Consider the following 21,244-nt stretch of genomic DNA (forward strand, 5'->3'; position numbering starts at 1 on the left):
GAAAGTTTTCACCGATTTGGATTTTATTTATTTATTTTATTCATCTGACCATACTACTTCTATGATCTGACTTATCTGTCTAGGAATTATATCGTTGACTAGCTGATATACTTCCATGATCTGGAAGAGGACACAAATTAGAATTATCATTCAGGAATGAAAAGAAAAAGAGAAATGTGTTTAGCAAACAAAATAACCAGTGTGCTGTGTGCTGGTGTCTTATTTTGTTGACTGGGGAAATGTTCATTCATAATCTTGACCGAGAATCGTGCACTGGAATGATTGGTACAGACAAGTAAGTAATTATAAAATGCTAGTAATAGTATTAGTAATGCACACACAGAATGTTCTATGATAACAATGCAGTGCAGCACAAAGTCTCCTCACACGCGCACGCACACACACACACACACACTTAAGTGAGTACTGTAGGGTGCAGCACTTGCTTATTTGCATTATATTTATATCAGTCAGCATCTAGGTTAGTACATCAAGCGACACGAATTATAGTCTTGAGCATCCCCCCCCTCCCCCCCCCCCCCACAACCACCATCACCAAGCATTTTTCTTTGCCTATAGCCCTGCTACATGTACAAGTACTTAATTGCTCTCAAGAATATACGTGTAACAGTGCAGTATGCACATAGTGTATATTGTAATTCATAGTGTATTTTGTATATCAAAAGAAACTGAAGTGCAGCTTGACAACTTCTAAGGCAGACCTGTACATTGAAGATAAGGCATTGAATTTTTTCATGTAATATCTTGATTATGTTTGATTTTTAATGTATATTTATATATATATTTATTTTATTTCTCAAGGCAGATTGTATGCACCGCTACCTTCCTTCTGCAATGACACTTAAACTAGGAGACTACAAATGAATCATGCCACATGAAAGGATATGCATGTGATGGATGACTCTAAGTCAGAATCAGAGAGAGAAGGTATATCTCAGTTTCATCTGATGTATTATTTTTGCCAGTCATAGCATTACACTTCAAAGAGTCTTATTCACTTTTTTTTGCCTTGGTTGACTAGGAAATAATTACAGTATCATATAGATATAAGGAATGTTATACTTATGACAACACATATTTGATATTTAGCAGCTGTTCTCGCATGTATTTATGCATTTCATTTGTCAAATGGTTCTTAATTCTGTGCTTTACTTAACTACAGTTGTCTGGAGTAAAGGGGAGCTTTGCAAAGCTCCATACAGTAAGGATAACAAGTTGTACACAGCCAAGGTTACTTCTATCAAGAGGAATGGAAGAACAACACTGGCCTGTGTCCACTTCATTGGCTATGACTCGGTTGAAGATGAGGACATTCCAATATCTAAACTCCACAAAATTCCATCAAAGAAAAAAGTTCCTTTGAGTAAGTCAGGCAAAAATGGTAAGTGCTTTTTTTCTGACTGTTTTTTTTTTTTTTTTTATGAAAGAATCTAAACCTCTGGCAGTCTTTATACTTGAACTGTACTGTTATGGCACATATCCCTCTCTCCAAATTTAATTTTGATAAATTTATTTATCAATGGCATTAATTATATTATAGGGGTAAGGAGGATATTTGTAATGAAAAGTACAGCTTATTTGTATTATTTTGGTTAAGTTTAACTGCAGTTGAATACATTAATTTGTGTAGAATAATTGATTGACATTGAATTAAACAAATTTATTTAGGGGTAGAGGACCACGATATTGAGTGTAGCAGTACCTTAGACTCTGGGTTCTTTAGTCCACTGAAAGGAAATGAAGAAGAGAGAAGACTGAGGTAAACATTATGTATGGATGCAGTAATACATGCTGCTCTCATGTCAGCATACAAAATACAGGAACAGCTTTTTTTGTCTTTTTACACAATAGTTTGTCTTAATTTACATTTCACAAGAGATGAGATTTAACATTAAATCTGGCATTAACTAGTTTCTGAAATACATCACTAAAGTGTCATGCAAAATGCCACGGGCTCAAAGGAAATGAGCAAATGTCAAGGCTATTTAGAATCCTTAAAAATATGTACGTATGTATGTATGTATGTATGTATTTTTACCACCCATGAAGAGATATAATATGATTTTCCTACTTTTTTATCCATTTTGGTAATATATTTATGCACACATAGAAAACTAATGAATATATGCATATCATTGCACAAATTTTGGGTAATAAGAGATACATGGAAAATTTACTGTGTAGACGGTACGTGAAAAAATTATTCCCAGCTTAACAGAGGCAATAATCACCATACCAGCAGACAGGTGATTCAGTATCTTTATATGTTTTTTTTTTTTTTTTTTTATAGACAGAAGTTTGCTGCCCTAGATGCCGAAGAGGAAGAGCAGAACACCCTGTCTACTCCTTCAAAGAGGAGACAGAATAAGACGTCTCTCAGCAGTCCCTACACTTTAAATGTTTCTTCATCACAAAAACAGAGGAAAAAAGCACAGAAGACAAGGGTAGTCCCATATCTTGAATCTCCAGGAAACAAAGGTTCAGGTAGAAGAAGGAAAGGAGTTGTGGCTGCAGGAGGAGAACCTGTCTTGAAAATTGGGCAAGTTTCTCAAGGATTGTTATTATATTTATGTTTTCAGTCACATTTTAAACGCTTCTTTCTCTTTTATGACTGGTAAATGTTGTTAGTCTAAAAAAATTACGTTTCACCTTTTTTTTTTTTTTTTTTTGAAAATTTGTCATTACATTATCTCTTTGCAGGAAGTCATCAAAACCCTCAAGTTTAGCAGAAAACCTCACAAAGTTGCATGATGCTCATCATACAACAGAAAATAAGTTTGATAAGTTAAATGAAGATGACAGTGTTATGGATGATATGACAAATTATGGTTTTGAAATGAAAGGTAGATGTTTTCACTTTGTATATTAAATAATAATATAAGTATTGCATCCTCTGTCTATTCACAATTTCTCTCTGACATTTATAAATGTTTCCACTGTCTTTTTGTTTGGGTGGTTTTCTTGAAATTTACAAATTAAGCATAATTATTTATCTGTTATGAAATTAGATTTAACAAATGCCACCTCTTTTACTGGGTGATGGTTCAGTTTTATATTAAGTGATAGCCATTAAGATATAATATACTAGGTTTCTCTGAAGAAGATTTGGAGAAGCCTCATTTCACATACCCTCCTCTTGGAGCCAAGGAAGACTACTCTCTGTCTGATTCTGGAGATCCAGATGCTGTCAAGGTGAGCATGTGTTCAAAATAGAATACCAAAGTGTTTTTAGTTGAGAGTCATCATCATTCCATCTGTTTTGTTTTAATACTGGTTATCATAGCTCCCTTCAAGAGAATGAAACCATGTTTTTGATGATTGGATATAAATGTCAGTAATTTAAAACTAATATCACATTCTTAACAGGCACCCATTTCTTTTGTCATTGTCAGCTTTAACATTAAAAATAAAAAAGAGTCAGATAGTATATTGCATAAATTTTTCAATTCAGATTCCTGCCACTGTCAATCAATATCTTCGTGAGTATCAGAGAGAGGGGGTCCAGTTTCTTTATACTCACTACAAGGAGAACAGGGGAGCCATACTGGGGGATGACATGGGATTGGGAAAGACTGTACAGGTAAAACAATAAATATATAAATATTTTTATTCAACTTGGTAAAATCTATTATAAATTAAAAAATGAATATTTATAGATAATAACCAGGTACTGTTCCCATTTTCTTTTTAGGTCATAGCATTCCTATCTGCTATCCTAAAGAAGACTGCCACCAAGGCTGATATACAGAAGAAAAGGCCTAGGTTCATTAGACAGGTATGTGCTGTTTTGTATTATTAAATGTAAACTGGTGAAAATTATGACAGCCTGAAAGTGAAAGATTTCTCTGAGATTCCAAATTTTTTTATAATATAATAATATTAATCTGTGAACAATTACTGTTTGACAGAGCAATCACCAAAAGCAGAAACTGTTGTCTAGATCAGTTCACTGATTAATTATTTGTCAGATTACAATAACTCCTGTTGGCTGCTTCTTTCAGATGTCTTCAGAACCTTCCCTGAGTCCAGAGGAGGGTGTTTCTCCAGCCTTCCTCATTATAGCTCCAGGAACTGTTCTCTATAACTGGCTAGATGAGCTAGAAACCTGGGGTTACTTTTCAGTAGGGTAAGCACTTTTTCCAGAATAAATTGCAGTTATAGATTTTTTGTCAAGTGCCTTTGTGGTATATTCTTTTGAAATTTTTTCTCTATTCTGAGTGCTTTTCTTATGTTGAATGATGTGGGCTTCATTGCTTCGCTTTATATATTTAGAAAGTCACATATAAATCTGTGTGTATACATTTTTGGTTGCATTATTTTATTTATAATTTTTTTAGTCTTAGATTTTCATGTTTAATTTCTCTCATATTGAGTTAATTGCTGAGTGCTGTTTCTGCTGAACCTCTTTCAGAAAGTTCCATGGATCTGAGAAAGAAAGAACAATGGCTGACCTAAAAAGGGGAAAGTTAGAGCTTGTTATAACAACCTTTGAGACATTTCGAGATAACATAGTAAGAATCATCCTTAATATATGCATTACACAGAAATTATTTAAAGTTATTTACAATTGATGACCCATAGTAAAGTGAATAATTTGTTATTTTGTATCAAAACTGTAAATGTTGAGCGTGTTTAAAGAATACTACAGCTTTTTTTTTTTTTTTTTACTAACTTGCTTAGGACACAGTAAATGATTTTCCATGGACAGCAGTGTTCGTTGATGAAGTTCATAAAATCAAGGGTTTGAAGGCACAAGTGACATCTGCCCTGAGGAAAGTGAACACAAAAAGAAGGTTTGGATTGACTGGAACTGCCTTACAGAACAACCTGCAGGAGTTCTGGTGTATCTTAGACTGGTAGGCAAGACTGGTATTAATCTCAGGTGCTGGCTTCATAAAAGAACTTAAAAGGGAAAGTTAATATACCAAAGTTGACATTACCTTTTTAACAAAAAAAAAATTAGTCTATACTTGATTTCAGTATATATCACTTGTAGACAACTGACATAATGGAACTATTGGTCTAAAATCTATTTCATTTCTTTCTTTAAAGTTTCTAAATCATAAGAAACAAAATTTCATTTAAGTAAGCTACTGCTGCTTTATCTTTTGTAAAAGGGGCCAAATTGATGTAAGTTTTAAAACTCTTTCTAAAGGTCTTTTGTGAAAAGTGTATGTTAGAATGGTAGATAAGGTTAGAAGACAGTGCATGAGAACATTTCTGGTTATGTTTACTCTTGTAGAAAATTCAGAAAAAAATAGTTTTTATAGAAAATGATATGTTGATGATGATGATGATAATACAACCAGGAAGCCTCATATTTTTTATCAAGCTTGCAATTTTCTTAAATCTGTAGACATCCCAGACATGCTCACCTAAGATATATTATTCTCATTTTATTTACAAGAGAGAGTTGTTACGAGTTATTTTCTTATTTTGTACTTGAACATTGTAGGGCAAACCCTGGCTGCCTAGGCGACCTGCAGACATTTGAAAAAGATTGCATTCTGAAAATTGAGCTAAGCCAGAGACATGATGCTACCAAGAGAGAGCTGGCTGAAGGAAGAAAATGTTAGTTTATCTTAAGTAAACAACATATATGAGTCTGCGTTAACCTTGTGATTTTTAAGTGTATTGTTCTTCTGTATTTCCCTAAATAAATTAAAAAAGGTCTTTCAAGTCATACATACTAGGAAGTGCTAAGCTACAGTAAGGCAGTATTTATGTGCACTAGAATTTGTCTTTGAGTTAAGCATTAGCAGTAGATTTTAAAGCAGCATTATATATTGTATATTACCTTCACAGGTAAACAGAAAGTGGCTGCCATTAAGAATAAGTACATGCTCAGAAGAACCAAAAATCTCTTGTTGGATCAGCTTCCTTCCAAAGGTGAGTTTTTTAAAAATGTTGTCATTGTGCAATGTTTATGTTTATAATACCAAAAAAAAAAAGAACTATAAAATTGGCTTTGTTAAAAAAAGAAAAAGTAAATATTTCATATCTGTAATTCCAGAGGACCTTGTAGTCTACTGCAAGCTGACTGATATGCAGACAGATATTTACAAGGCAATCTTAAACCAGCCAGATGTTGTTTACATTCTCACACAAGGTGACCCGTGTGAATGCAGCAGTGGAAGAACCCGGGGACATTGCTGCTATGAAGTAGGCATCTTATAAGCCCATTGTCTAGATAAATGCACAGTTAATTTATAATACATCTTACGCATCAAATAAATTTAAACTTATTATTCATTGTACGAGGAATAAGTTATGTGCCTGCATGGTGTGTGTGTTTAGAGCTATCAAAATGTTTTCAAAAGTGGTTTCTTTATTTGAAGTTAAAATGCAAGGTCAAGGTATGCTTATTACTTTGTTGTGGCCAGTTGAAGAAAATTGTGGTCTTAGAAAAATGCAGATAGGGAATTTATGAATATGGAACATGGTAAAGTGATAACTAAGGAATATTGTTAAGAACATAAACACAAAACACAAAAATCATTATGTACAGACACAGATGTGTCTGTACATATTGCCATCACCTGCGTCTGTCGTCGCCGTCGCCGTCGCCGATCATGTCGCCGTCGCCGTGCACTTTCAGCGTTAACACCATAAGTGGAAGACGGTTTTACTTTTTGGCCTAACATTTACAGAGCTGACTAATATTCATAAAACACAGGTCAAGTTCGAAAATCAGCATGATCGGGCCATTATTGTAGAATTTATGCTGTTTTTTCACTTTTTAGCATATATACAACACTGTTAACACATTTCAAGGAAAACAGATAGGCCTGTTGTCATGAAACTCACAGGAGTAATCAATCTTACTAAAACGCAGATCAAGTTCGAAAATCAGCATGATCGGGCCACTATTTTAGTAGTTATGCTGTTTTTTTCACTTTTGAGCATATGTGCAACACTGTTAACACATTTCAAGGAAAACCGATAGACCTGTTGTCATGAAACTCACAGGAGTTATTAATCTTACTAAAACGCAGGTCAAGTTCGAAAATCAGCATAATCGGACCATTATTTTATAAGTTATGCTGTTTTTTCACATTTCCTCAGATTCAATTCTTAGGCATGTTAACAGTCTCATTATTTAACAAATAAGATTCGTAAAAGTGTTTGTTTGACATTTCCTGCATCTTTACAACATTGTTAGTTGATTATGTAAAAATGATGGTAAACTTGTTATCATGTATTGTATAATAGAGTTTCAAAAATGGAAATAAACTCATATCATAGCAGTTTGTCAGATTCATTCATTCACTATGTTCAGAATCTCAGAATGGAGGAAATTGGACATTTAACACTGTTCTATTGATATTTTTCCTATCTCATCAATTTTCTTAGTTGATCATATAAAAATGGCAGTAAATTGTTAATTTTGTTATATGTTAAAAAATTGTTAAAAATGGAAAAAAACACATTTCAGGACAGTGCTGCCTTGTCTACATTTTGGCATTTTCAAGGTGTGACTTTTAAGTTCCTTGGACCTGAAGACCTTTGCTAGGAACATTTTCTGAATATCCATGATACTAATATTTTATTATTAAAAATTGATGGTAATTATCCTGTTAAACATTATGTAATATTGCATCAAAATTTGAAGACACACCTATTTTGGACACTGCTCCCATGATGACCATTTAAGGAAAACCATGTCACTTACTGTTCTCAAACTTACAGGAAAGAAACATGGGACTTAAATAAAGCTTCAGTGGGCAATGCAGTTTGTTTGGTAAATTTTTCTGGCAGTTAAACTGTTTTTTTTTTTTTTTTTTTTTGTGAAAATTTAATTTTTCACATATTGGCATTTTCAAGGTGTGCCTTAAGAACCTCCACGAGCTTGAAGACCCATGCTAATCACATTTTCTGAAAATCCATGATACGGATCTTTTATTATTAAAAACTGATGGTCATTATGCTGTTAAGCATTATGTAATATTGCATTAAAATAGAAGAAAACACAATTTTGGGTGCTGCTGCCATGATGACCATTATGGGAAAACCATGTTACTTATGATTGTCAAACTTTCAAAAAAGAAACAAAGGACTAAAATGCAGCCTGAGCTGGAAAAGCAGTCTAATTGGCTTCTTTTTCTGGAAGATATACATTTTAGTGAAATATTCATTTTTATCATGTTGGCATATTCATTGTGGGACTGGAAATGGTAATCAAATTTTCTACTTGTCCATGCTATTTATAGTCAATAATCAAAAATTAGTGATAATTATTCTGTAATTTATTATGTAATGTTACATCAAAATTGACAAAAATCTTTTTGCACTGCTACTACAAACATTATGAAAAGAAAACTGTTACTTATTAGTATTTTCAACTTACAAGTATGATTGGTAGGATTGGCATGCAGTTCAAATAAGAAAGCCAGCTCAAATGGGTTATCATTTATTATTGAATTTAAGCAGTTTTATGTGAAATTTTCATTTTTCTCATTCTGGCATATTCAAAGTGTGAACTTAAACTCCCATGGGCTCGAAGCCTTACGCTTGTTTCACATTTCACTTACATTGGTATTACCTGTTGAGCATAATTAAAATTTGATGTTGAATTTGCAGTTAAGCATAATGTACTTTTGCATCAGAATTGACAGTAGCCTGTTTTGTGCATTGTTATTGTCTGCTTTTTGTCTGTACATTTGACAGCTTTGCTGCCTTGTTTTATTTTCCTCTTGTACTAAAATTCTGTTTAATTTATATAGTTTTAAATTTAAATAATTTTTTTTTAGAAAATTGGTGACCAGGATATTCGATCCCTGACTTTGACCTACATGCATCTCCTGCTGAAGGTTGCCAATCATGTCGCACTACTTGTCCCAGATGGCAGCACCAGCAGCCGGCAGGTGTCATACGCTGAAACAATATGCAACATCGTATTTGAGAACTACCCCCAGTTTCTCCAGCAGGACAAGTGGGCCAGATTTGACACCCTGTCCAACCCAAAGTACTGTGGCAAGATGAAGGTGCTCGTTGGGATTTTATCTGTATGTGCCAAGAATAAATCCAAGGTCCTCCTGTTTTCCTACTCGACCAGACTCTTGACCATCGTTGAGCATTTTGTGATGAGTAAAGGGTACGACTACAGAAGGATTGATGGCATGGTAGCTAACAAACAGAGGTTTGAGTTCACACAGCAATTCAACAAGGACCCCAATATATTCCTCTGCCTGATTTCAACAAAGTAAGAAATATTAATAACAATAATTATATAATAATAATGACAGTAATTTATTTTTAAAAATCTCACTACACATGCCTGTCAGTGCTTCCTACATGAAACTATTATTAATGTTAACACTCACCTTAAGCCACGTCTTATCTGTCAACATCCAGCAAAACTCTCATACCTTCCTTAGTACAAAATTATATTAAGTTAATAATTGAAGAAAGAGAATATTATTTTGAAAACAGTAAATTTAATATGTGAATTTAAAGTTAGCTTATTATCTATAAACAAGCTTTAATTATGGGGTCATTTTTATCATCATAATGTCTTTTTTATTTGGTAATTCCAAAGAAGTAACCAATATTGAGTCATAATGCTTTTATTTGTTTTAGGGCAGGTGGACTAGGTCTAAACCTGACAGGTGCTAATGTAGTGGTGATATATGACCCAAACTGGAATCCAACCTATGACCTTCAGGCACAGGACAGGTGAGAATGGTGCAATTATAGCTGTGTTAGCTACCTCAAACAAAAAATTAGGTGAGGGCTCATCTGTAATTGTATTTTATCTTTAACTGCAATAGGCTCAATATCAGAAAAAAAGAAGTATTTAGACAGTCAAAATGTCATTTAAATTTTCAGTTCATAGGGGACTTATTATTATAAATTACCATTGTTTCAGACCTCAAGAACATAATTTGTTTTATTTTTCCAGGGCCTATAGGATAGGTCAGAGGAGAGATGTGAAGGTTTACAGGTTAATATCACAGGGAACCATTGAGGAGAATATCTATCTTAGACAAATATACAAACAGGTAGGGACATGACTACGAGATGTGTAATGTAATATAGCACTGTGCATGTATATGAATTTGTTGTTCTAGCTCACTCACATAATAACTGGTTTACAGCTATATACTCAGATTATATTGATAAATCTTTGAATAATATTTTGGCTTTGCTTGTTTGTTTCATTTTCCCAAAAGCTGTAGCAGATGGTTATAAATTTTACTTTAGAATGTAAGATGCCCTATTGTTAGACTTTCAAGTGATGTGGTTTCAGCAATTAGACTCTGTGACGATATCAGAGGAGAATGCCAGGAGGTATTTCACGGCAGTCCAGGGAGACGGGACAAGGAAGGGGGAACTGTTTGGAGTTGGCAATATGTTCCAGCTGAGAACAGGAGACGGATGTCTAACAGCTGACATATTACAGGTTACATATATATAATACTACACCACATACAGCGTTTACCAAATTACATTTAATGGCTTCCATCCTGCTGACCAGGAGACTTAGCCATGGATGCTTTTATTTTCAGTTCAAGTAAAAATGTAATTTTGGGCCTAAAGTGTAATTTTGTAACTTTTTAAAATCGTGCCTTTGAGTTATAAGTGCAACCGCTTTGAACGAAAAGTAAGAAGATCTAAGACCCCAAATCTTATGAAAGACTTGGGGGGGAGGGTACAGTGGTAAATATGTAAAATTGTTTCAAAGCTGCAGTAATGCTTGGAATAGCATGTGGTTTATGTAGTTTAATGAGCCTTTGGCAAAACCTGTATCATTGTTTTATTTTCAAAAGAAATTTTTCTCACTTAAAACGCATGCTTGTGGAACTCATCATTGCTTTCTTTGATTTACAGAGGAACTCCAGATTAGAGAAAGGACTTGCAGGATTTCAGTGTTACAAATATTTGGCTGGTCAGGGAAGTTGTAAATCAGAGGAAGTTAAAATGGCAGACACTACTCCATCTTGCCTAGATGACTCAGTTGAAGAAGAGGCATCTGCTGACACCATTGATTTACAAGAAATTGTTGGAGAAATGTCTGGTGAGTTTTTAAGGTGAAGGTTTAGCTCAGATGTCATAGTAAGCATGTTCAAGCTAATTTATGTCCATTTATGAAATAATGAGTTGAGTACAAAACCTAAAGGTAAACCAATTTCTAGCATGTTTGTTTTATATCATTTGGAGAACGGTGATAATTTAGTGTTTTTTGTGTAAATTTCAGATCTTGAACCAGACAGTGATGTACCAGATTCAAATGGTTTGGACTTTGTTTGCAGTCAAGTGGTAGACAGCAATTGTGAGAGAACTCCATGTGGCAGTAGAATTCTGAGTGGTGACCATGAGAGTGGAGATGGTGCTTTTGACACCCAGCCGTCCACATCTGTAGTAAAACCTGTGAAAAGGACTCTTGGGACTAAAATTTCCTCTTCCAAATCAAGGGACTCCAAAAAATGCATAAATATCACCAACTCTTCCGACTCTGAAGGTGAAGGTCAAAAGGCCAAGGCTATTAAAAAGAAAGTGAAGAGAGCTGTTGTAAAGAACAAAAGAAATGGATTTAGTGATGCAGAATCCAGCTTGAATTCAATATCAGATGTGTTAGGTGAGACACTTACATACCAAAGTTGTAAAATAATTTGTCATACATATAAAAGTGTTTTTGAAAGAACAGTAATATTGCATACACCATGTAGAACTTAGCAAGCTACATATTTTATACATCTGATGTTATCTTTTACAAATATTGAAATACACACATTTTGCCTTTGTTTGTGTATTTAATCTAATCCTGACCACTTTCCTATTAAGAACACTGTGGAGTGGTTCACACGCACCAGAACAAGAAGGTGGTTGGGACCAGCAAGGCAGAGGATCACATGTCCAGGTGTGCCATGAAAGATGTATTTGAATTACACCAGAATTCACAGGAGCCAGCCATCAACTGTGAACCTCTGCAGGTATTGAAGGGAGTGGACTATTCAGCCGAAGACTGCCTTACTAAGCAATTAAGACAAACAGTTGATTGTTTTTATCAGATTTAATATACAAGGGTCACATACAGGTTTGGTCAGCTGGACATGTTTTAGAAATGTAAGAACAGGAATCACATTTGAATGGAATTTCTATTTTCTACATCACTGGTCTTATTTCTTTACCTCATTGTCTTGCAGAACTCTGAGGAGGAGAAGGCCCATGTTGATGTGCCAAAGAAAAGGCGAAAAGATAAAAAGCAGGATGGCCCCAGAAAAGAAGTTATTGGCAATCTGCAGGTGTTGATCGGACAGACACCAAAATCTATGAAACTGTGAGCATTTACTTGTATAATATAAACATTTGAATATTGGAATAGGAAACAGTTGAAGTATGCAGTATTGTTTTTATCTGGTAAAAGAAGTTTTGGACTGTCTGGAGTCTCTTCTGCATGGTCCTATGTACAAAAATATGTAGAATTATCATCCTGTGGTTCATAAACAGAAGTGAAATCCTAAAAACTTCTTTTAGATAACAATTGCATTTGGTTTTTAAAGAAATCACTGATTAAGACCTTCTATTATTAATTAAAAATATATCTGAATTTTCAGACAACACTTCACCAATATGTGCAAGTTTTTTCATGGAAGTTCTGCTGTGGCTTTTGCAAAAACTGTGCTCTCCAGCAGCCACACTGAAAGACAAACCATGTTGAAAGATTTCTACACCTCTAAGCACCCAGAGCTCATGTCATCCTCCTTGTTTAAAGTTACTGCCACAAAAGATAGTACAGAATCTGTAGGAGAATCAGCTACAGTAAGAACAACCATCCCAAAGAAAGGTAGATATGCCACAGTAGTGAGCCTGCATACACGTTTTTCTTTAGAACATCTATTAACCTAAACATATGTAATTCCTGGTGTGAGTCTTGTTTCAAAAGTTGATATTTAATTTTTTTTTTTTCAATGCTAGAGAGGAAAGGGAAGAAACAAACCATTAAACCAAGGTACCCCCAGTCGAGAGGAAAATCAAAAGTTAAGAAGGGGTGTACATATGATGAAAGTGAAAATATTGGCATAGGAGACAACACAACCTGTGCAGCAGCAGAGGACCAGACAAAAAGGAAAACATTCACTGAAGCATTTGAGGAATTTATGGGTCATGAAGATATGGTAGAAGCAGAGCCCAGCAAAGTTTCACCAAAGACAAACAAAGTCCAATCCCCAGAAAACGTTCAGACCACTTCTAATGCTTCTGGGCATTTTAAGAAAGGGTGTCCTTCAGAGAAACTGCAACGTCCCCTTCCATCCATGTCTGTTCTAGACGACTTCTTCAAAGATGATGAAGAAGATGACTGTTCTCCCAAAAAACCTCCACCTAAATCCAAAGCGAAACCTCCACCACAAAGAAAACATTACAGCGTAAAGAGGCAAAATATAGAAGATAACATAGAGTTTGATTTCTTGAATGCTAAAACAAAAGTGATTTCAGAAGAAAATGCTGGTGAGAGGAAAAAACAAATGACATTGACTACACTAGAATCTCAGGTAGATCTTATCACCCAAGACCAGTCTTTTGACATATTTGAATTGGACAAGAATTTAAAGAGGAAGTAGTTTTTTTATGTTATTTCAGTTCACAGAATTCTAAAATTGTACTTTTCCTCCCATTATGAGCATTTTATATTTCAAATAATTTTACACTGAATTATTCACTTTTATATATTTGTTGTATGTTGTACATGTCATGGATTTTTTAAAAACTTTTATAATATTTTAATTTTAGTGAACCATATGGTTAAGCCAGCTTTTCCCCCAGTTGAAACTATTTTGTTTAAAGCTTGTTTGAAGTACTCTTTTTCAACCATACAGTTATTAAAGTGAAGTAATTGTGATTTAGTTCTGAATACTACCATTTAGTGAACATTTTAATAGCATTCTATCTCATTTATAAATCTCATCTGTTCTTCAGTGTCAATGTCACTTATACATGCAATATTCCAATTAATGTAACAGTTTACTGATCTAATCAAGAATGGCATATGTAAATGCTTACAATCTTGAATATATGCATGTATTTTTAAAGTGTTGCTTTATTAATAATAACATTAAACAGTACAGTGAAACACTAAAAAATACAAGATTAACAACTGAAGTATTGTTCTGTTCACTACAGCTGACAGCTCCACCTATTGTTGTGACGCTGCATTATAACACTCAGCACCAGACAGAAGGCAAAAAAATAAAAACACAAAAAAGCTGTAATGTTTTGAAATAAAAGCAGCAAGATGTATAAATGATAATACTTGTAACTCGTAAAATGGGAAGACTTGCATGATTAAAAGATATGATAACATATGAATATGTTAAATGTCATGCAAAGTAGAAGATAAAATTGAAGCACGCATTGCTGTTTTGATGTTTACAATCTACATCTTATAATAGCACTTGTATATTTACATCAGTTAAACATTTGAAAATTTTGATTTAAAGGGAATTGAGGAGATAAATAAGATTAAATCGCATACAAGTAAACATTGGTACAATATGTGTAATACCTAATTTGTAAGTCTGATAAAAGAATGTCACAGGAGCAAGTATAAAAATCAATGGCACATTGTAAACCCTTTCCAAAAAATTGTGAAGCCATGTTAGAATCATGTTGACCGTCTGTCAGGCAGCAGTCCTATTCTGTCTAACTCCTTTGTATAACAAACATTCAGTTACTGATGCTCTTGTAGTAACAATGTGTACAATAAAAATACCTCTGTCAAACATTGACAAATTTTTTTACATTAAAACATTGTATTCCACTTGCAACTCAACTGTAAAGAGATTTCACCCACTTGAATACTGTCTCCACTCCCAACACACTGGGAAGCTGTTAGAAATGCCCTCATGGCTTATTCTACTATCATCTCTCTTCAACACATTTCTGATACAGAAATAACATTAAAACTGCAGCATGCACTGGCTCTAATACTTCAAGACTTATTCCAGTCACATCTGACATAAAAAGCAGAAAACTTCAGTGTGACCAGTGACTTTGGAATGAGACGGGAAGAACCCGGGTGTTGGTGTTAGTCTTAGAGTTAACTAGGCGTCAATTTAAACGAATCCTTCCAGACTCCCAAGGTTTGCCCTTTCACTTCCACTTGCAGGTGTACCATTGGTGATGTTCTGCACACACTTCATTTGAAGTTTGCATATGGCTCAAAAGAGTCCAAATATGCTAAAGCAAAGTCATAGCAGAACCTATACTGCTCCTAAAATAATAATAATAACATAAGTATTATTTTATGTTTATAAATATTTCTATTTTCAGTATTGATTCATAGCTTATAATATTAAAGAAACATTAAGATTTTTAGATATATCAACAAGCTGGGAAATTAAAAAAAAATATATATATATATCAGTGTATGAAATTCAAGGAAATTACTAGCCAGACCGCCGGGCAGGTAACTCTGAAAAGTTACCAGCCCGGCCATGTAGTTACCTGCCCTATTTATGATAACCCCTAGAGTTAAGAGAGGTATGCTGAGGGGGTCTAAAATGCATTCTTGGGAGAGTAATTTGGAGCAGATAACGTTACGTCATTGTTTTGTGTAGAGGAGATACCGCGAGTAGCAATTTGTAGGTTGAGAGTAATAAAAATGTGAAAGTATAAAAAGTTATGATATTGATTAAATCGACTTATAGGTACATGAAGTGCTTATAATCAACAGTAATAAATTCAATGGAGGCAAATAAAAGGAGAATTTTACAAAAAATTTGAATCCCATAATTATGAGTGAACGTACGAGTTTAAGCCGTGCGTCAGATGTAGTTCTTTTCCCACGTGCTTTCATCTTGGGCTGTCAAAAATGAAAAAATTCTATCAAGTCCGATAGAGAAGTTCACAAAAGAAAAACAATAGATGCATTCTTGGGAGAGTAATTTGGAAATGAAAGGGCAATATCATGCCTTATGCATGGAAATTTAGAAATTTCTACTGAATGATACCTTGTCAGTGTTGGATTTAGAGGGGGTCAAGGGGCTCCTGACGCCCCCCTTTTAATTTCTGTAAAAAAAACTCACCTCTTGAAATAAGATTTTCACTAGTTGAATCATAGTTCTAAACCATACCAAATGGCACCATTCACCATCTAAAATACCAAAAATTTTCAGGGCCCTTTAGCAGTCGGGGGAGGGCGGGGGTAGTCAATTCAGTTTATGTTCACCTTGCAGGCTGTCTCATTTCTTCGTCAATAATTTATTCATAACTTTTATTCCGATTTCGTGATAGGCCTATAATTTGATCATAATTTTTGCTTTTTTGTATAGCAACAAGTATGACCAAAAATATATATATTGTTGTCAAATAAATCGATCTCTGTGCTAACAATAAAGAAGAAAAAATTTAGCACGTAGGGTCCCTTTGAATATCGCTTTTAAGCTTTAAAAAGCGGTCGGGAACGGTCCTGCACGCTAATGGCCCATAGACAGTCCTGCAGGGCCCCGTATCTCGAAATCATTGCTTATTGAGAATAGCTATATATATATCACATAGAGGCTACAATATCATTTTTATATGGGGCGAGTATGGACGAGTTATTGGATCGAGATGCTTGCGCTCGATCGCAATGCGTGATACTTTCGGGTTACGGTTTTACGAAAAAAAATGTTGCCGCTCGACTAATTGCAAATCGAAGTCACCTTTCCATTGGTTCCAATTTGTTATCTTTCGTCGTAATCTTTGTTAGTTTTATTTCTTTCCTCTATTGTTTTTCTTTTGTGAACTTCTCTATCGGACTTGATAGAATTTTTTCATTTTTGACAGCCCAAGATGAAAGCACGTGGGAAAAGAACTACATCTGACGCACGGCGTAAACTCGTACGTTCACTCATAATTATGGGATTCAAATTTTTTGTAAAATTCTCCTTTTATTTGCCTCCATTGAATTTATTACTGTTGATTATAAGCACTTCATGTACCTATAAGTCGATTTAATCAATATCATAACTTTTTATACTTTCACATTTTTATTACTCTCAACCTACAAATTGCTACTCGGGGCATCTCCTCTACACAAAACAATGACGTAACGTTATCTGCTGTGCACTGAAGCTGGTTAAGAACATTGTGCCTCGTTTCAAATTGTCTTTCAACTTCATATCACACAGACAGAACTTCGAAAACGAGGCCACTGAGAGGGAGACTGTTGGTTACATTTCGATACGAGCGTTCGATTGCAAGCTATGGTTAGTTCTTTGCTTCTATGAAAGTGGGTGAAAACAGTGAGTTTATTTGATATTTTGCTGAAATGGCTTGTGAACATAGACAAAATAAAAGGTGAAAATAGGCTGTAAAAACAGCCAGCCCGTCGGGCGGGTAATCTGCAAATCTTACCCGCCCGGCCTGAAAGTTACCAGCCTCGGGCTGGCGGGCAGGCGGCCATTTCATACACTGTATATATATATATATATATATATATATATATATAATGTGGCTGAAGCTAGTTTACAAAGCACTGACAAAAAATTTACTTTGCAGCTAATATTCTAAAACAATGAACTGCCTGAACCATTTCATACAACTCATTTGAATGAACAATTCTTCACATTTATAAACAAGGATGAAACTCTGATACCCCCTTACCTTATTTTTTATCAATTGTTTCCTGTTAATTCTCAAATGGTTGACAGTGTGGTAGACATCCAGCTCCTGCTGAGTTTTGATTTTGTCCATGATGTAGTACATTGCACAGAAAACCCCACTCTGACTGGCACCATCCCTACAGAAAGAGTACATAATATAAGAACAAAAATAAATATTGGTTCATATAGATTAAGACCAACCGCTTTCAGGTTGTTAAAATTGTCTTGCTGTAAATCATTCCTAAATTATCTTTTTGCATTACTAAAACTAAACTCTTAGTTTTCAAAACCCATAGTTTGATGCAACAGTTGAAAGAACAAGTAATGAATAATTCCTGTACATTCCACAGCTAAAGTGATTATTTAAAGGGGATCCCCTATACTCACATGCAATGTACTACAATGGTTCTGTCCCGTGTCTGCTGCTGCCATTTCTCCACTGCAGACAACAGCGCCAACAAAGATGGCATGGACTGGGGAACTGAGTCTGTTTTGCTCCAACATGTGTATTGGAACTGGCGGATGATGCGGAACTTGTCTGCAGACTGAAATGTTTTAAATCAGATTTGCTTTGACTTTGGGTGACAATGCAATTACATGCCTTAGTATAGGTAGTGAAACAGTGATGCAGAAGACCACTTAGTGCTTTTACAAATGTATTTTCTATCATGTTACAATCTTAACATTCACTCTGTGTTTAATCATCAACCTTAATTTCATTAGTTGGAATAAATTTCCTTCCTATAAATATCATATCATTTATATTTTAGCTACACCTATTGGCCAGTTAGAGCAAAAAAAGTATGCAGAATGCCATCAAAGTGTATAAACTGCATTATAAAACACATCATCACTCCATAAATTGATGAAAATCCAAACAATTACTGAAAAAAGACTTACCTGTCGCTTGTGTGTAAGTTTAAAGTCTCTAGTAATCATTCCTATGCCCATATTAGAGGAGACCATCTCCACTTTAAATGGACCATATTCCTGGGGTTCTGCCTGCTCTGGCCAGTAAGGTACACAACTCTCATCACTGCTGTCCATCTCATTCAACATCACAATAGAAAATATCATGTGATCATGAATCATCCTCCAAAAGTCTACAGCAGTGTGCTGGAGTGGCATCTGCGTGATGATTAAGGCATCTCTTTTACGGAAACCCTAAAATATCGACAAAAAAATCAAAATTAATTTTTGACCATTCTTTTCAAAAACTATTCTCCTTTAACTGATGGATTACTTCCAAAAGTTAAAACCTGTCAAAACTGCTGTTTTTTTTATTAAAAGCATGACACATAAATAGTTATTTTCATCAAAAATGCTGACACGTTAACTTACGTCAATAAATGCTGCATTGATGTAGTCTGTGCCCTCCTTGTTCTCCAGGGGAGTCATCAGGTGGGGGCGGGCATGGTTGGCAGGAACCATGTCTGGGACTCGATTCTTGTTTGCATTTTTGGCATCGCGGCCTGACGTCTTCTCTGGCTCTCTGGGTATGGACGATGTCAGCTTGTTTAGGAGGTCAAACTGAGCATCCATCTCTGTCTCGCCTGTGGCGGGGTTGACCTTGAGGAGGTTGTTATACCTGTGCCTCATGTCAGTGCAGAACATACCAGTGTTCCCACTGAGCAAAGCCTCTAACAGAGCATCATGAAGGAAGATGTACTGCTCCTGTAATATAAAAGAAAATGTTTTAATATATCAGCAAATCATAGTACATACCGATGGTTTGACCTAGTAGGACCTATAGGAGATCACCACACAGGAATATATTTTTATGTACTATATAAAAATATCATAATGAATAATGCAATACTGCTCCTTAAAAATTATGGACCAGATAAAAAAGTGGTCCTGCAAATAATTATTTTGAATTGGAGTATCTGTACAAAGGCACCATCAGAAGCTTGAAAACAGCAAATTATCAAATTTCCATCTTCTCTGCTTGCCAGCAGTGATATCCTATCAAGTACTAAGATTTAAATGAAAATTATTTTAGAGATAGACAGAGCAAACTTACTAAAGTCTGTATCATTTTAACTCTCTGTTTCCTCATGAGATGCACCGTGTTAAATATGTCCACCACTCCCTCCACCTTGGCTTGGTCTAGGAGATAATCTAGAGCTATGAATGTCCCAGACCTGCCTACACCAGCACTGGAAGATGGAAAAATATAAGATAACTAACTGGAAACAAACATCAGATTAATATCTAAAATTGAATTTTAATGTGATGAAGAACATTTAAAATATCTTTCTAACACTTCATACCCAAAAAATCAAAATACCTTTGTGAAGACTTACAATGTCACAGTAACTAAATCATCAATAAAATCTGAATATTAAGAGTTATGAATAATTTTCCAAATAATGCTCTATTTATCTACTGTTCAACATGTATCTTCTGAAAAGAAGTACTACAAGACAGTGCGGGGTGGTGAACCTGATGACTTACCTGCAGTGTAGAACCATAGTGTGGTGTGCAGTGTACTTTAACTTACCTGCAGTGTAGCACCATAGTGTGGTGTGCAGTGTACTTTAACTTACCTGCAGTGTACCACCATAGTGTGGTGTGCAGTGCACTTTAACTTACCTGCAGTGTAGCACCATAGTGTGGTGTGCAGTGCACTTTAACTTACCTGCAGTGTAGCACCATAGTGTGGTGTGCAGTGTACTTTAACTTACCTGCAGTGTAGCACCATAGTGTGGTGTGCAGTGTACTTTAACTTACCTGCAGTGTAGCACCATAGGGCCTGATTGTGGCGTGTGGTAAGCTTTCACTTTTCTATGGAATGCTAACAATGATGTAGCGAAGATTGGTACACCATGGTCCGGCCATGTTGTGAAGTGAAATTGCTTCACTACTTTGCTTTCATTACCCTGTGAACAAGAAATGGGCAAGTCATCACAGCTTCCATCTTATTAAAGAGCTGAAGTATATCTAATTTTATCTTATTTAAGAGCATAAGTACACCTAAAAAGGCAATATAAAACAATCTGATGTCAAAATTTTACGATAAAGGTGTTGACTTTTGTATTATTGTGGATCTTTAACTGTGTGTCTTACCTTATTTAATTCAAATGTTCTTATTGTATAATCTGCTATAATTTCTACTTGTTTAACTTCTACTGTAATTTCTCCGTAAGTTGTCTTGTCATTCCTAGGCCAGTACTGTTCACATTTGGCCTGAAATTGATATAACACTGAACCATTACACATTACCATAGTAAATCCTTTCTAAATTTAACCACAGAATCATTAAACATAACTTTAAAATCTTTTTTTTTTTTTAATTTTATCATACTATTCCTGGTTGACTTTTGAAACCTTTCTAAACACTTGTTTCAATTTTTTCAAAATGTGAATAAAAAAATATCCTCTTACCCTGCCACCTTCTACTAAGTTTGTCACCATGACAACTGTTGATACATTTTCCTGCCATATCATTCTCCACCAATCAGCAAGTGTAACTTTACTGGGACCTTGTGTTGCAATGTAGGCCTTGGAGTCTTTGTAACCCTGAAACACAATCACATGCCACTTGACAACCAATAATAATATATTTATTTATTTATTATTTTAAGTCTAAATTCCAAATCTGTTCAGTAGACTTTACAATAAGTACAATTATGTGC

The 21,244-nt window shown here is 34.9% G+C and overlaps 2 protein-coding genes across 6 annotated transcripts in view; one reads left to right on the forward strand and one right to left on the reverse strand.

Annotated features, from left to right (window-relative positions):
* LOC106161369 (DNA excision repair protein ERCC-6-like 2) lies at nt 1-14,051 on the forward strand. The gene is made up of 25 exons (XM_087013582.1): nt 1-295; nt 823-948; nt 1,184-1,402; nt 1,690-1,780; nt 2,312-2,564; nt 2,726-2,864; nt 3,110-3,213; nt 3,473-3,601; nt 3,713-3,796; nt 4,023-4,147; nt 4,433-4,532; nt 4,702-4,877; nt 5,477-5,592; nt 5,827-5,910; nt 6,035-6,183; nt 8,772-9,223; nt 9,601-9,696; nt 9,923-10,022; nt 10,271-10,423; nt 10,852-11,038; nt 11,219-11,599; nt 11,806-11,954; nt 12,168-12,301; nt 12,579-12,808; nt 12,940-14,051. The coding sequence occupies exons 2-25, from the start codon at nt 906-908 to the stop codon at nt 13,581-13,583; spliced, it is 4,338 nt and encodes a 1,445-aa protein (XP_086869708.1). The 5' UTR covers nt 1-295; nt 823-905; the 3' UTR covers nt 13,584-14,051.
* The window catches only part of LOC106161368 (receptor-type tyrosine-protein phosphatase T), a 25,443-nt gene continuing 18,240 nt past the window's right edge, over nt 14,042-21,244 (reverse strand). For all 5 annotated transcript variants that reach the window (XM_087013574.1, XM_087013572.1, XM_087013558.1 and 2 more), the window contains 9 exons: nt 20,994-21,128; nt 20,676-20,795; nt 20,340-20,488; nt 19,630-19,765; nt 18,948-19,280; nt 18,507-18,770; nt 17,994-18,151; nt 17,608-17,743; nt 14,042-15,232 (listed from right to left, as the gene is read on the reverse strand). In XM_087013574.1, the coding sequence (XP_086869700.1) occupies nt 15,158-15,232; nt 17,608-17,743; nt 17,994-18,151; nt 18,507-18,770; nt 18,948-19,280; nt 19,630-19,765; nt 20,340-20,488; nt 20,676-20,795; nt 20,994-21,128 (1,506 nt within the window). In that variant the 3' untranslated portion in view covers nt 14,042-15,157. The remainder of the gene's footprint in view (nt 15,233-17,607; nt 17,744-17,993; nt 18,152-18,506; nt 18,771-18,947; nt 19,281-19,629; nt 19,766-20,339; nt 20,489-20,675; nt 20,796-20,993; nt 21,129-21,244) is intronic.

The sequence above is a fragment of the Lingula anatina genome, chromosome 1 (assembly GCF_051362555.1).
Source record: "Lingula anatina isolate TDL-2025a chromosome 1, LinAna3.0, whole genome shotgun sequence".
In the NCBI taxonomy this organism is placed as follows: Eukaryota; Metazoa; Brachiopoda; class Lingulata; order Lingulida; family Lingulidae; genus Lingula; species Lingula anatina.